The sequence below is a fragment of the Miniopterus natalensis genome, chromosome 1 (assembly GCF_054644295.1).
Source record: "Miniopterus natalensis isolate mMinNat1 chromosome 1, mMinNat1.hap1, whole genome shotgun sequence".
In the NCBI taxonomy this organism is placed as follows: domain Eukaryota; kingdom Metazoa; phylum Chordata; class Mammalia; order Chiroptera; family Miniopteridae; genus Miniopterus; species Miniopterus natalensis.
Window position 1 is genome coordinate 18,380,291 of NC_142081.1, and position 15,507 is coordinate 18,395,797.

The 15,507-nt window shown below is 50.6% G+C and overlaps 1 protein-coding gene across 1 annotated transcript in view; it reads right to left on the reverse strand.

Moving 5' to 3' along the window:
* ADCK1 (aarF domain containing kinase 1) overlaps nt 1–15,507 on the reverse strand; it is a 94,239-nt gene that overhangs the window by 53,868 nt on the left and 24,864 nt on the right. Inside the window, exon 3 of the mRNA XM_016220169.2 lies at nt 13,094–13,297. Coding sequence (XP_016075655.1) covers nt 13,094–13,297 — 204 coding nt within the window. The remainder of the gene's footprint in view (nt 1–13,093; nt 13,298–15,507) is intronic.

A 15,507-nucleotide genomic window follows, 5' to 3' on the forward strand; every position in this document is an offset into this window, starting at 1 on the left:
GGAAACCCTAATTCCCTCTGTGCAGCCCTACTTGTGATTCCCAAAAGCTGTAGCCCAAACCTCACATGACTTTCTCATCTGGTCTTGACCTCTTTTGTTACATCTATAGCGCATTCTATACCTAAGATACAGGCTCCTCAGGGGTGTCAGAGTGTGCCATGAGTACAGCAGCCCACACAGTACCTTCCTCTGCCTCTCTCGCCCTATTTCACACTATTGTGGAAAGAGCCCTGCCCTCTGAGTGAGGGGACAGGAGTGCTAGTCCCACCTCTGCCACCAACCAGCCTCTTCAGAGTCTTAATTCCTCACTTGCAACAGGAGGGTGTTGGAGCACCTGACCCCTGACAGCCTTCCTAACTCTACAATCCTATAACTCTCACCTTCTACCTTACAGTCCCCTAACTGTGCCCCAGCCCATCCCAACCATCCTCCATACACATGTGTGCACACGCATACACGCACACTCAGATCTGGTTCTCCACTTGGTGTCAGCTTACCCTCCTTGGTGACAAACGCATGCTCACACACATGTACATACATCAGGAGTCACCTCCAAAGCGGCACAGGCAAGGCCAGTGAGGGGCTCTCCTTGACGCAGGAGCTCCCAAGGCAGAAACCACCAAGGGAGCCTGGCCTGGGATGTCAGCTTGTTCCCGAAGCTCCATGAATAAAGAAGCAGGCACAGCTGGCCTATTCATAATCAGCATAAAAAATTGATTAGCCCTTTCCAGATTAAACATTATTGTTTCAACGATGAACATAAATCAGGCCGACGTGGAGGGCCTGCCTCCCTCTGCTGCATCAGGTAAATGGCAAGCATGAGCTTTGGAAGGAGAGAGGGATCGTCCCTGGAGAAGTGTGCAGCTCTAAGCTACGCAGGAGAGCAGACCACCTTTGCCCTCATCACCAGCCTCAGCCTGCACCCACCACCCAAGGGGCAGCACCTTTTCCGGAGGTGAGATGGAGAAGAGCCCAGCAATCCACACTTCTAAGAGCACCTCCTCTGCCATCATCTGACTGGCTCTCAGGCAACACAGGTCCAGGGCGTGTCCAGGGCTGAAGGGGAGGGATTGGACTAGGCACCATCTTCCCGTCACCCGCCCAGTGTGGCAGCTGGTTTGAGTGTGGTCACTGGCTGCCTTCTCTTCCCTGGACCACGTTCCCATTTCCCCACTGGCAGCACCTGAACTTCCCACAGAACCACTTTCCCTGGAACCCCTATCTTGGAGCCGTCTTCTGGGACAGCCCAGCTAGGATGAGCACTTCTCCCGCCACGAACACTCCAGGTTGGTAACCATGTCCACTGTAAGACGGGGCAGGACCTGGGACTCCTTCTACTCCAGCCCTCCCAGGAGACAGTCCTCTGGCTCACACGGAGACAGGAAGAAGGCATCAGAAACCACTGCAGTCACATCCACCTGCCCACACTGCCAATCCCAGCCCAGAGCAGCCGGCAGGAGACCCACTCCCCTCTCCCTGGGGAGGGGAAGGAAGGCCAAGAGAAGATGAGGACCTGCGGCCCTCTGGCAGTCCCAGAGGGTGTGGGGTCAGCTGTCGGGGCAGCTCCTTCAAGAGCAGTGGCTGTGCCATTTGTCCTTTGGTTTGTGGCCTCTTGACTCACTGCCCAACCTGGAACACTTGCTCTAAGCTCCAGAGGGATGGAGAAGGGAAAAGAATTGGCCCTGCCCCAGCTCTGGGAGACAGCTATAAAGGGCTCCATTTGCCAGATGTGAGGATGGAGAGGCTCCTCCCATGGCTCCTGCCCTGGGCACCTCTAACCATCCACGCTGTTGGCTGACTCTGCACAAAATGTCTCTTCCTCAGTCACGGGGGCCTGTACACGGACACACACACAGGAACACACACACACACACGAATAGCCAATTTGACTTAACACTACTCGTTAGACCTGGAGCCTGGTGACTCCCTAAAGCCTACACATCAAGGCCCACTGCCTATAGCCATGCATTTGTCCTCCAGAGACCAGCCCCAGCTCAAGGTTAGCAGCTGCCTAGCAGGAGGGGCAGGGACTTAGGCAACAGAGTTCAGAACTGGTTCTGCTTCTTTTAGCTGCGTGACTTTGGCTGTTCCTTAACCTCTCAGGGCCTCTGCTTCCTCACGTGGAAAACTGGGATGGCAAAATCTCCCAACCCTGCAGAATTATTGTAAGAGTTAGAAACAATATCTGTAAAACATCCAGCAATGTGTACTACAAGCAAGTACCAAATAAACAGAAACCATAGCATTATCCACTGACATGAACATGGATAGTTTTTCCGCCTTACCCATCTCTATATCTTTTTCTGCCTTGTGGCTTCCCACCCCCTCCCAACTCTAACCTCGGGGTCCAAATGAGAGGGGTCCCATCTCCTTACATTGATCTGAGAATGGACATCTGTATGTGTTTCCCAGGGCTGCCATAACAAAATACCACACACTGGGTGGCTTCAAACGTCAGAAATTATTGTCTCATGGTTCTGGGGGTTAGAAGTCTGGAATCAAGGTGTCAGAAGCCTGCATTTCCTCTGAAGGCCTGGGGGAGAACCCTTCCTCACCTCTTCCTAATTTCTGGTGGCCATAGATTTCTGTTGTTTAAGCTTCTCAGTTTATGGTATTTTGTTGCAATAACCCTAGGAAACTCATACACCCTCAACCCAAGTCCCTTGCCATCCCAGCCCCACTGGCCTGCTCTCAGGCACTTGCCACCACACTGCTCAGCCCTCATACTTCCACTCCCTAAATCTTATTCAGACTTCAAGGGCCAGCTCAAGACCCACCTCCTCCAAGAACTCTCTTCTAACTTCGCCTGAACTTCCCAGCACTGGCCCCACAGCCGAGGGCTCAATTGTCCTCTGATCACTCCCTCTGTATTGTTCTGTCTGCCTGGCTTGGGAGGGAGGGTGGGGGGGACGTGGCTTTAACATCCTCTATGTCCCCCACAGCGCTGGTGCAGAGGTCAGAACATATCAGCTGCTCACTTTCTGAGTGAGCAAAGCAAGTGGTGGGCCAACCACCCCAGTCAGTGAGTGGGGTCACCAGGAGTCAAGGCCCTTTCGCCACAGAACAGCCAGGCACAGCAACTGAGCAGAGGGTTTGGGCACCACCCTGCAGGTCAGATCCCAAAGAGGGGGAGCACCCCAAGCACAGTCTGTGGATTGAAGGTGAGGTGGTAAGCACGAGGATATAGTCACCTCAACACAGGCAAGTGGGAGGGCTGGCAGGAAGGTACAAAAAACACCCTAGAATCCTATCTTCTGGAAATTACGGCTTCTTCATAATCCACAGGACACCATGAAGTCTCACATAGGGTGAGAGCTGCTAGAGGCCCTTTGGGTTTCTCCGACAGCAAAACCAGCCTCATTCCTGGGTGCTGGCCCTCTCACCCCAGGCCCTAAGCTTCCAGCCCTGGACAGAATGGTCCAGGAGGACGAGCACTGGATTGGGAGTCAGGAGACCGGGGTTCTAGTCCTGCTTCTACCACCACCCAGCTGTGCCACACTGGGCAAGTTACTTCCTCTCTCTGAGCCTCAGTTTCCTCGCCTGTGAAACACAGAGGTGGGACAAGATGATTTCTAAACACTTCCAACCCATGATTACTGGTTCTCTTGAGCAACACACATGTGCACAGACACACACACACAATATTAGCTGATTTGACTGCACACTGGCCAGTCTAAAGCACTTGCCACTGAACAACAAAGACTGAACAGAAAGACCTAGTGTCTGTCAAACCCTGGGAAGCTCCAGGCACCAGGATATAATCTGAGGTTCCCATTTTTACAGTTACTGAGATTTGCTGTCCGCCAGGCACTGTACTTTCAATGAGTTCTATCTTTCCCTCCTCATCACAGCCCTATTGATGTGAGGGTTCTATAATCATGTTTGTTTAGAGCTGAGGGAACTAAGGCTCAGAAAGAACTGATAACACAGCTAGAATATGGTAGCATTTGGGGTTGGTGCAAGGCTCCCTGACTCCAAAGCGTATTTTATTAACCTTTATGCAATACCGCCTCAGAAATTAGCCTTTGCTCCTTCTGGAAGCCAGACCCTGCCCTTGCCCTGAGCCCATAATTTAGACAGCCCCAGACATGTCCCCATACTGCCCTCCACAGGCTCCTACGGAATGCCCCAGAGAACGATGGAACCAAGGCAGAGGCACACTGAGGACTCCAGGCCCCATAAAGCCGTGATGTCCTGCGTCAGTACATGTAACAATCCATTACTGAGCACCTTCTGTGTGTTGGGCCCTGTGCAGTGCTCTGAGGGAACCCCAGGATGAGTGGGAGAGATCTGCCATCCTGAGAACGTAAATCAAGCATTGAGATGACCAGGAAACCAGCCTGCAGCAATAGGATCTCCCCTGGGTCAAGCCAAGCGCTCTGGATTCTCAGTCCCATCTGGCCTGGAGGTCAGGGAAGGCTGTGAGGGGACAGGGGCATTCAAAGCAGCTCATCAATTGAACTCTGCCACATCTACTAACATCTACCACATGCACAGCCCACACTAGGACCATGGGGGATTCAAGATAGGGAAGCACCCAACCTCAGTGCCATAAATAACTGCATGAGAGCTGCAGCAGGGGACAGAAGTACCAGGGGACACAAAAGAGCCATTATTCCTGCCTGGGGTACATGAGGGACCAGGGGGGACAATGTCACCAGAAACTGTCCCTCAGTTTCCCATTTGTAAGATAAGTAATAGTGCCTATTGCAGAGGATTTTAGGGAGTTGAAACTTTATGTGAAACCTGGCAGAGTGTGTGTGTGGTGTTGTTTTTATTGTTAGTCCTGGAGCTTAATAAGTGAGAGTCTGATGAGCAGAGTAGGGAAATGAGAGGCCAGGCCTGGGTGCAAATGCAGGTTAATGGATTGAAGCCCTGCTCAGCCAGGGTGGAGCTGAGTGACACGTGGAGAAGGCATGAGGCTGCAAAGAAAGAGGCAGCAGCTCCAGAGTTGCCCTCTGGGTCTCTAGTCCATAGGCACAATGTGGACACTCCCTGAGCTGTGTAGGATTTGTCTAGAAGCTACAGATTATCAGACTGAAGGTGACTCAGAGACTGGAGCAGGAGTCCCACAAGGCAGAGAGAGGGTGCAGGGCCTGAGGGAGGGCAGTGCTGGGGGGGGGGGGTAGGAGCCAGGCGGGCCTGGGGGGGAACAAGTGCCACCACGCCTCCTCAGCCTCCTCAGTAACTAATGGCTACACCATCCGTCCGGCTGACATTAATGCTTCCCACCACCCATCTCCCACTCGTTAAATTACCATTTATGGCGAAAATCGCTCTCTCATAATTGATAAAAATCTCCTTTTGATGTTTGGCATTATTGGGGAGAAAATGTTTTTTTATTCTTCATTATGTTTTTAATATAAATGTATTTTTTATTAAGAGCTGCTGGGAAGGTCGAATGAGGCTAAGTCAGGAGGGAGGGTTATATCTCTCCCCGTCCCCAATCCTCCCCACACACAGCTTTGTGGCCACCAGCTCCTCCTGTTCCCAGAACACTCACATGGAGCCTTGTCGGGGACAGTCTTGGGAGACAAAGAAACCAGGCATCAGAACAAACAAAGGTTGTGCTAAGAACCAAAGGAAGCAAACCCATAGACGGCTAAAGCCCTCGAAGTGGTCCTCAGCCCCGGGCCAGTGGGGCAGCCCAGGGGTGAGAAAAGTGAGCCAGCCTCAATCAGACCCCTGCCAGTGTGTGAGAACGGGGACCCCCCGGGGCTGGCAGAGTACCTGGCCCAGAAGAGAGCTCAATAAATTGTGAGTAAATAAGAGAAGGACGGAAGCAGTGGGATCAGCACTGGAAAGAAGGCAGCAAGGACTGAGAACATGGAGGCACGTGTCACCAGGGGAGGGAAAGTTTTCTTCCAGCCACAGCCCCACAGGTGGAACTGGCCCTGGGAGCAGGAGGGCCCCTCTACCCCCTCTGCCCTCAGCACTTCCCTAGTCCTAGTATAATCCAGGGCATGTTCGTCCCTGCCTACGCCCCACACTCAGGACAAGGGAACCTGAGAGCAGCTGCCATCCTGCAAGTAAGAAAGGCTGGGTGGGTCCTGAACAAAACACAGGGCTCCACCTCCACCCCCCTCCTCCATGGAGTCAGCCTTGGAGACCAAGAACACAAAGCAGGTGCTGCTGATGGGCCTCTGGAAACAACAGATGTCAAAACTGCTTGGATGAGCTGCCAGCAGCCCCCGATGTTTCTATAAGAGTGTTTTTTGGTGAGGATTATGGGGAGTGGGGGGGGCAGTCCAGAAGCCTAGGGGCAGGTTCCCAAGGCAGCCTGTGGGAGATTTCTAACAGTGGAAGGGAAGGGGCTGGCCACTGGATGGAACGCTGGGTACCAATCAGGGAGGGGAAGAGAAAGGAGGATTCTCCTGGCAGAACAGTAGTATCTGGGACAGAGAACCAAACTAGGTATCAGAAAACCTGGTCAAAGACTCAACTCTACTGTGTATAGTCTCTCAGAACCTTAGCTCCTCACACAGAAAAAGCATCCAGCGTAACAGAAATAATGGGCTACTATTTGCTGGCGTTTGCTCTGTGCCAGGCCTGTTCTATGTGCTCCACATTCACTAATTCGTTTAATCCCTGCAGCAGGCCTATGTGGCAGGTGCTGTTATCCCAATCTTACAGATGAGGAAGCCGAGAGGCAGAAGGTAAGAAACATTCCCAAGGCCACAAAGCTAACAAACCAACAGGCAGTCTGGCTCCTGCCCACTTCAGGAGCTCAGTATGAAGCTTGAATGTCACGCGGAAGCAGGACCAAGGATACGAACGTGTAGTCCTGACTGTAGGCCATGTGGGAAACCATGAGGGTTAATTTTATGTATGAATTTGGCTGGGTCATGGTGCCCAGATATTTAGTCAAACATTATTCTGATGTTTCTATAAGAGTGTTTTTGGTCAGGCCAGGCATGGCTCAGCGGTTGAGCGTCGACCCAGGACTCAGGCGATCGGGGTTCAACTCCCGGTCAGGGCACATGCCGGGCTTGCAGGCTGGATCCCCAGTCGGGGGCGTGCAGGAGGCGGCCGATCAGTGACTCTCTCATCATTGATGTTTCTATCTCTCTATCCCTCTCCTTTCCTCTCTCTGAAATCAATAAAGATTTTTTTTTTTTTTTTAAGTGTTTTTGGATAAGATTTACATTTAAATCCATGGGCTTTGAGAAAAGCAGATTGCCCTCCATAATGTGGGTGGGCCTCATCCAATCAGTTGAATATTCAAATAGAACAAGACTGACCCCCCAGAGCAAGAGGAAATTCTGCCAGCAGACAGACAGCCTTTGGACTTGAACTGCAACATCAGTTCTTCTTGGATCTCCAGTTTGATGGCCCACTCTGAAGATTTTTGACTTGCCAGCCTTCATAAGTGCATAAGCCAATTCCTTAAAATCAGTCAATCTCTCTCTTTGCTTATTTATCACACACACACACACCTGCACATATCTTGTTGGTTCTGTTTCCCTGGTAGAGCTGCCACAGCCCAAAGGAAAGGATGTTCAGAGGGGGCGCCTTTTCCTAGCTCTCACCACGTTCCCCAGCAGAGGTCCTATAATGCAGACCCACAGAGATAATAAGGGTCATCCCAGAGTTTACCATTCACTATCTATGCCCACCACCCTGTCCCCCGCCCCCTCCACAAAAGCCCCTGCTCCTGTCTCTGCACTGCCCCCACCCAGTGCTCCCACCACCAGAAACCCCTTGCACAGTCCAGGTGGTCTCCTGCCACACCTCCACCTTCCACCTTTGCTCCTGCTGGTCCTGACACTGAGACTGCCTTTTCTCTGCCACCCCCCCCCCCCAAGCTTGATAAATAATAGGTGTTCTTGGGAGAAGAGCTTCTTTTTGTCTTTTATAAGCTTTTGCTTATACCTTGACTGAAACAAGATGAAAATGTCAGCCTCCACCTGACCTGTAGGATCATATAAAACAATGGGGTGTGTATTCTCCAATCTGAAGCATAATAGTTCTTTTCTGCATTTTCATAGCCACTTGGTCAAATGGTGCATCAAGAACACTGAACACCTGCAACACCCAGCACTGTCCTTGGGTACTATGGGAAGGTACAAAACAAGGTCAAGTCTAGATCCCCACCCCATGGGAGCTCAAGGGGAAAAGATGAATTAAACATGTTTCAGAGCACACAAGTCAAATCCTGATATCCCACCACCAGTACAAGCAGTGCACCTAACAAAGATATTTCTGTGTTTCACATCAATAGCTGACCTCATTTCCTTAGGTTTTTCATAGAATTTCAGAGCTGGACAGAACCTTATCTGATATAACTATATTCCAGAACAACAAACAAAACTGAATCATTTACTAAAATACATTGTATGAGACTGGACTTTCTGTATGTGTTGGGGAGGGAGGACGGAAAGACAGCTATATGTGTGTGTCCATGACCAAAGATACTTGTACCAGTGCAGCTGACAATTCTATCATCTCTTCCTAAATCCCACTGTAACTCCTATCCCCAAGCTCTCTACCAAACCACAAACCTCCCACCTCCACCTTCCCCACCAGTAAACGATGACCTCATCTCTCATATTACTAAATCTGTCCCCACTCCATCCTACTTTGTTCAGATCCTTCTCCAAGTCCTCCTCTCCCTTGGGCTCCTGTTATGAAAAGAACATTCAAAGACCCTTCGTATTATGATGTCAGCTCCAATTGTGCAACCTCAGCTCTACTATTCATCAACCCAAACCCCAAATTCTAGTCAGCAAGACCATTCACCATGCACTGTCCTTTCCAGTGCCTACACCCTTGCTTAGCCCATCTCATTAACCATTAATCCCACATGGCTTAGGCCTGTGTCTGTCCCATAGAGGGTGCAGAGGTGTCAGCCTGGGCTCCTTCCACAACATGGACCATGCCCAGGAGTAGAAAGAACCTGAGTCTCACCCACCTGTCAGGGCTCCCCTCATCAGGGAAGGGCCCTGTCTTAAACACCCCTCCCTGATTCTCAGGCTCAGGCGCCATCTGCTGGCCAAGGTCAGCACCACACCTGGGCCCACAGCCCCAAGGGCAGTCAGGGTACCAAGCCTGAGACCATGCCCAACCCACTTCAGACCCAGGTCACTATTGAGGCAGCAGAAATGACCCCACCTCCTAGAGTTCAGGCTCCTGGTTGCTTCCCGGAACCTGTCCTTCAGAACTTAAGCCTAACATTCCAAATAAAAGGAAATAAGATTCTTTCTGGTGACACTAGCTGAGAAACTTCTAAGACACAGACACGCAAACACATAGAAAACTGATTTCCACCAAACAGAAGTTTTGTTACATAGAACACAAAGCACTAGCCCGGGAATCAGAAGATCTGAGGTCTTGCTATAGCCCATATGCCCCTCCCTTAGCCATGTGTTCCCAGTCCCCCGGTTACACACTTCCCGCCTAAGCCAATCCCTATGCCAGGTGGTATCCCTTCACTTGTCCTCACCTCTACACCACTGGCACTGGCTGCAGTCCAGGGATTTGGGCTGATCCAGAACTGAATGTAAATCATGGCGTCCAGAAGAGCTGTAACCTCACTCTCATCCCCTATTCCCATGCTGGGGACAACTCTCAGGGCCAGCCCTATCCACCTGGGACAAGGATTGGTCTGAGAACTCTAGTGACCCTATAAGGCAGGGGTGAGGAATGTCTGGCCCGTGGACCATATACGGCCTGCAAAATCATTTGGTCTGGCCCTGCCAAGGCAACCGCAGGAGTGACTCGAAATTCAATAAATCTAGGAGCTTTTTCCATAGCTAATTCTTAAGCTGATATTTTTGTATGGCCTGCAAATGATGTTGTAAATATCCAAATGGCCCTCGGCAGGAAAAAGTTTCCCCATCCCTGCTCTAAGGCCTTTGCTAATGGGAAGGGTCCCTAAAAGACATAGATATAACCAGCCAGCACAGGCTGGAACACACCAGCCTTGAGCTCCTCTCTAGCCACCCTTTCTCTTTTCAGTCTGAGATTTAGGGTCAGCTATGCAGTCTTTGAGTTCCAGGTAATCTGAGCTCATCCAAGGACTCGGATCTAGAAGGAAGATGGTGGTGACGTGCGAGAGCAGCTTCCTTTAACAGCCCTCCCGAAACCAGGGGCAAAACAGCTTCCCGCTGAGGGTCCCAGGGCAGGCATGGAGCCCAGGATCAGTGGGGCCGCACAAACATTTTCCTGCGGGGGAGAGCTGCTCCCCCAGAAGTGTCAAGGGAGGGACCAGAGGAGGAGGGAAGTGCAAAGTGAATGACTTTCCCCCGCCCTCCACCCCCACACCCACCTACCCTGCTCCCCACACAGCCCCTTTCCCCTCCCTCCACCCACAGACTGAGAAAGTGTGTCACCGGGGAACAAATGCCATCTTCCCAGGAGGGAAGAGGAGGAACAGGGAGGGAAGACTTTGATTGTGTGCCTGTGGGGGCCGGGGTAAGAAACCATAGGTTTCTGAGCGTCCCAGCTATGAGGGACGCCCCCACAGAACCATGACCTTGACATCAGCCTCTCTTTCTCAGAGGGCTCAAGACAACCTGTGGGGCAGGAGCCACAGACCACCACGCTCAGGACTACTTGGCCAGGGCAGCCTACAGAAGAGGCCCTGAAGATGCAGGTGAAATCTTCCAATCCCAAATACCCTTTGGCCAGCTGGGTAGGCCCACCATGACTGCCAACACCCCGAACTTCTCATCTCGCTGCACTCTGACTTGGAGAGAGCCACTGACCCGCTCTCACCTCCCTCCTCCAGCTCTCCACAGACAAGTCGGCCTCCAAGGGTTAATCTGCTGGCTTTGCTCCCTTGTAGCCGCCCCCACTGAGCTGCCACATGCCAGCAATGATGCACTTCACACTGTTATTACAGTGATTTATTTAGTTTTAATTTGGGGGTGACATTCGTGCTATAGGAAGCAGGAAGTCAATAGTCTTGGCAAGAAGCAAGGCTATGCACAGGCCTCTGCTATGCCAATCCTGTCCCCTCTGCCTGGGGTCCCTCCATCCTAACCTTGCTCCTCCCAGCCTGCAGCCTGCTCCTGACGCCAGCCCTAAATTGGGATTCACCTTCGCTCAATCTCCCTCATTTTGGAGGAGATGTTCCTCAGCAGAAAAGAAATCCACAAAGGTTTCTATGCTCCCCATCCTGTGTGATCCAGGCCCCCTCCAGGCCAAAAGGATCTTTGGCTGGATGCTGGCACCTAATACCAGCTCTACATTAAGGGACAAATAGCCAGGGCCAACTCCATGCAGATCAAGAAAGGGATCAACTGGTCTTCATGAAGCCTCTGCCCCTCCTCTCCACTCTACCCTGAATAGCCTAAGGAAGCTGTCACTCGTTCATCCATTGGTTCATTAAACAAACACTGGCACCTACTATACACCTGATATTGTTCTGATGCTGTAGATACAGGGTAAACTGACCATCATGATCTTCATTCCCAAAGACTTTAGTACTTGCAGTGGAACCACCTAGACATAACTAACCAAGCCACAAGATGCACAAGTAGAGGAAGCAAAGTTGTGCAGAGGGTCACAGAAGACTTCACAGGAGAGCTGGGGTTGGGCCTGGATACCCAGCACTATGCCTGGCATTTGGTAGATGGATGGATAGGTGGATGAATGGCCTAGAAACACAAGGACTCCCTTGACAGGGAGAGAATGGGGTAAGACACTGCAGGCAGAAAGAATATCATGCACAGGCACTGAGGGCTAAGGGTACACAGTGGATCAGAGTAGTAGCTAGTATTTTTTGAGCTTTTGCTCCAGGTCAGGGACTGCACTAAAGTACTTTATATTCATTATCACTTCTAATCCTCACAACAACCCTATGAGGTGGATACTATGCCCCATTTTGCAGATTAGGAAAGTGAGGCGCAGGATAAATAATTTGTGCATGGTCCATGCCCCTGGCTCCACAGCCCAAACTCTAAAACCACTATCCCCCATCCAGATATAGTCGTGAAAGAGATAGGCAACTTGTAAGTGGATGGGTTGGACCTGAAAAGGCCTGCTAAGGATTTTATTCTTGGGCAAATGGGAGGCATCAAAGGCTGTAAATTAATCTCAAGAAAGGTATTAGCTGGTCAAGGCTTGACTTTCAGATTATTTTGCTCAGGAAAAATTCTAGAAGACCCAAAGGATTCTCTATGAAAGAGGAGAATTTCAAAGAGAGTAATAGGTGAGGGGGGGAGAGGAAGTTTTTTTTAGTAGAGACCTCTAAAGTACCCACAAATTATAGCACAATTTGTAGGGCTGTACCTGACCCACAGCTCAGCAACCTGCAGACAGCTGTTCAAGCCTCTCTCTATCCCCAGAATAGGTCAGAAAGGGTCCAGGTCACTGTGCCCACTTCAGGCTCCACACATACTACAGGTATTAGCATTAATCCAAAAGAGTGTGACCAGGACTATGAACAGAAGGGCCCTTTGCCCCTTTCTCTGTTGCTCTAAGTGTCAGAATAAAGATCAGAAAAGTGAGGTTTGAGGAGGCAGGTTTTAGCCCTTAGGAAGAAGCACTTTTATAATTAAAGACAACTAACAAAAGAAGAGACCACCTTGGGCAGCAGATGAGAGAATGAGCTTCTTTTCACTGGAGGTAATCAAGCAGAAGCTGATGACTTCCTGCTAGAGATGTCCCGGAAGTCAATGCAATGAATGATTTGGACATCTTACTGACAGGATCATAGAGCAGTATGCTGGAATCACCTACTACAGTGCCCTTGGACATTTTACCTAAGCACATAAGCCTCCATCCCTCATTTGCAAAATAGGGTTATATGTTTGTGTGAGGATTAAGTGAGATAATGCATGGAATACAGCACAGTTGTCCCATGGGAAATCCTCAATAGTTGATAGATATTATTAGGTTGAACCATATGAATCATATTAGGTTGCAGGTCAAAAACAGTAGAATATCAACTCTTTCATATGGTTCAACTAATATGTTATACTGAGGGACTCTGAGGTTCCTTCTGCCCTCTTTGATCTGAGCACTGAAAGCTGCATGAAGTGTGTTCCACACTAGTGGCGGGTCCCCAGCCCCTGGCAGCAAGAACTCTGCCAGGGCCTTTTCAGAAGCATACTGTCCCAGGGCCCAGCCCTCCTGGCAGAGGCAGTACCTCTTTGCCCAGGTCCTCACGGATGACCTGGCGGACTTCTTGCATGCTGCTCTGCGGGGCCTGGCTGTGCAGCACCTTCAGCGTGTTCGTGTACTCCCGAGGCAACAGGTAGTCTAGGGCTGCCAGGTGCTGGCCCACCTTGATGAAGGTGCCCCGGTTGGCACAGCAGAGCTCACAGAGACGCCTGGCAGAACGGAGGTGCACCTGCAGGGAAACAGGCCAGGATCAGAGAGGTATGAGTGCACCCTGTCCAGTGGACATTGATCCCCTGCCCCCTCTGCTTGAAAACCCTGATTTATCCCCAGTACGCACGCACAGACAGACACACACACACCCCTTCATTCACCTTTTCTGTCAATGTTCTTCAGTCTCAGTACCCAGAGCAGTCTGGATGCTTCTGATCTCCTTCTTTCCATCAAATTTACCTGCTCTGCGTCCCACTCCCTCAGAAATGAGTGTTTGTTCAAGGCTTTTAATCCAATCTATTAATCATTCATTCAAGGGTACATCAAGTTAATGCATTTGCCACCCAACCCTCAGAAATACTAATAATACTATCTGTTTAGAGGCCTACAATTTCTAAAACATGGTCATATACGTTATTTTTTTTAATTCTTACAGCAGCTCAGGAAGGCAGGTATTGTTATCTTTAAAGATAAGAAACTCAGATGGTTTAAGGAAACAACAAATAAATATTTTTTAAAGGGTCTAGAAAACACTCCAAACCTATGGCACTTTCAATTCAGCAAACTTTTGAAGTGGTCTCATATTAATTGGAGCAAAAAGCTTCCTGGCACATGGAGCAAGCAGCTGTGAAGGCTGTCTAGGACAGGGCATCTGGCCCCCATCTGCTTCCAAGCTCTGCATCCCCAGTCATCACCCCAGCTCAACTGAGGGTCTTGGAGTTCTGAGCATCCTGCCGTCCTGGAGCTACAGCCTATGAGGTAGGATGGGATGGGGCTATGAGCACACACAGAAGACAAGGGAGTCCAGTGCCCCTTGGGAACCCAGTACCTCTTCCACCCATGAAGTCAACCAGAGAGGGTGGACATCTATGATGGACTCACCCTCTCTTAAGTGCTGTGAAAGATGCTGACATAAGTAAGTGCTTATTGGAGGCAACAAACCTGGAAGAAATGTTAAAAAATCCCATATAATTCGTTGCCAAGTGAACCATACAGAAAACTGTTACTTTAGAAGTTAAGAAGAGAACACTACAGCCCTGAACTTCCCCATCCCAGCAGCCAGGATGCCTACCTGCCCCTCCCACCACGGCAGAGCAGGATGTCCTTGGGCCCTGAGGGCCGGCCCACTGCTGGCTCCGCAGACACCTCTGCCCCCCACCGCTGTGCACTCTCAGGGAACCCTGTGTTCATGACTCTGTTCCCCCGGGCATAGTCCTCCAGCCTTGACATGGATACCTGACCCAAGCTGAGCCATGGAGTCTTTTCTCCCAGACAGGAGGTTGTAGGGAGAGGAGAATTAATTCTAGGAAGAGCACACCCTAGAGGAACCAAAGGATTGTGGGAGATGGGACAGATTCTCTTAGGAATTTGGAACTGGAGACCTTGCTGGCCAGTATCAGATGACAGAAGGTCAGCAGGCTAGCCAAGACCATGCTCAAGCCCTAGTTCTAAGGAAGTAAGGAAGAAGGTTAATACGGTCAAATAGGGAACTGTGCATATCCTCACAATACAAGGGTCCAGGCTGTTATGAACAAATGACTTTTTGCAGCTCAAACAATTGTCTCCCAATTCCAATCCAGCCAAGGAGAGATCACAATCAGCAAAATATGAGGTGGCCAGAAAGGTATCCATAGTCCATTAGTCCTAAGGCACAGTGTGACCAGAGCCCGGGTCCGGCCAGACACTCCAATGAGGCCACCCTGGCACCCAGCAGCCCCACCCCTCAAGGAGGTATGCTCAGCCCTCGCTCAAAGCTGTTCCAGGGTCAATACCAAATGGAGGCAGAGGGTTGGAAAACAATCCTCTCCCAGTAAAGACATCAACCACAGTGCATTCACTGGGACTTAAAGCAGGCTGAGTCCTGTGCCCTCCACCACATGGGGAGACCTGACAGAGCCACTCCCACACAGAGAATGATTCCTGGTGGTGGGATCCACTGAGTACTGTGGGAGTTGATGGATGGAAGACCCAAGAGGACTGGAATTAGAGGAAAGGCTCAGCTCCCGAGAGGAGCGGGATATGGGCCAATCATGAACATATGGCCTCTTGGCTCCAAATCCGCCCTTCTGTGCCCTGTGCTGTGATCCTGGAGCTGGACACTGTGCCTTCTCTGTCAGATGGTGGCTATTAGGTTTTGTCAACAGGTTCTGGAAGGACAGTGGGAAGCCACAACAGAGCAAGGAGTCTCCCTTGCTGGTCCTGACGTGCCGTCTGCAGCACAGCAGCTGG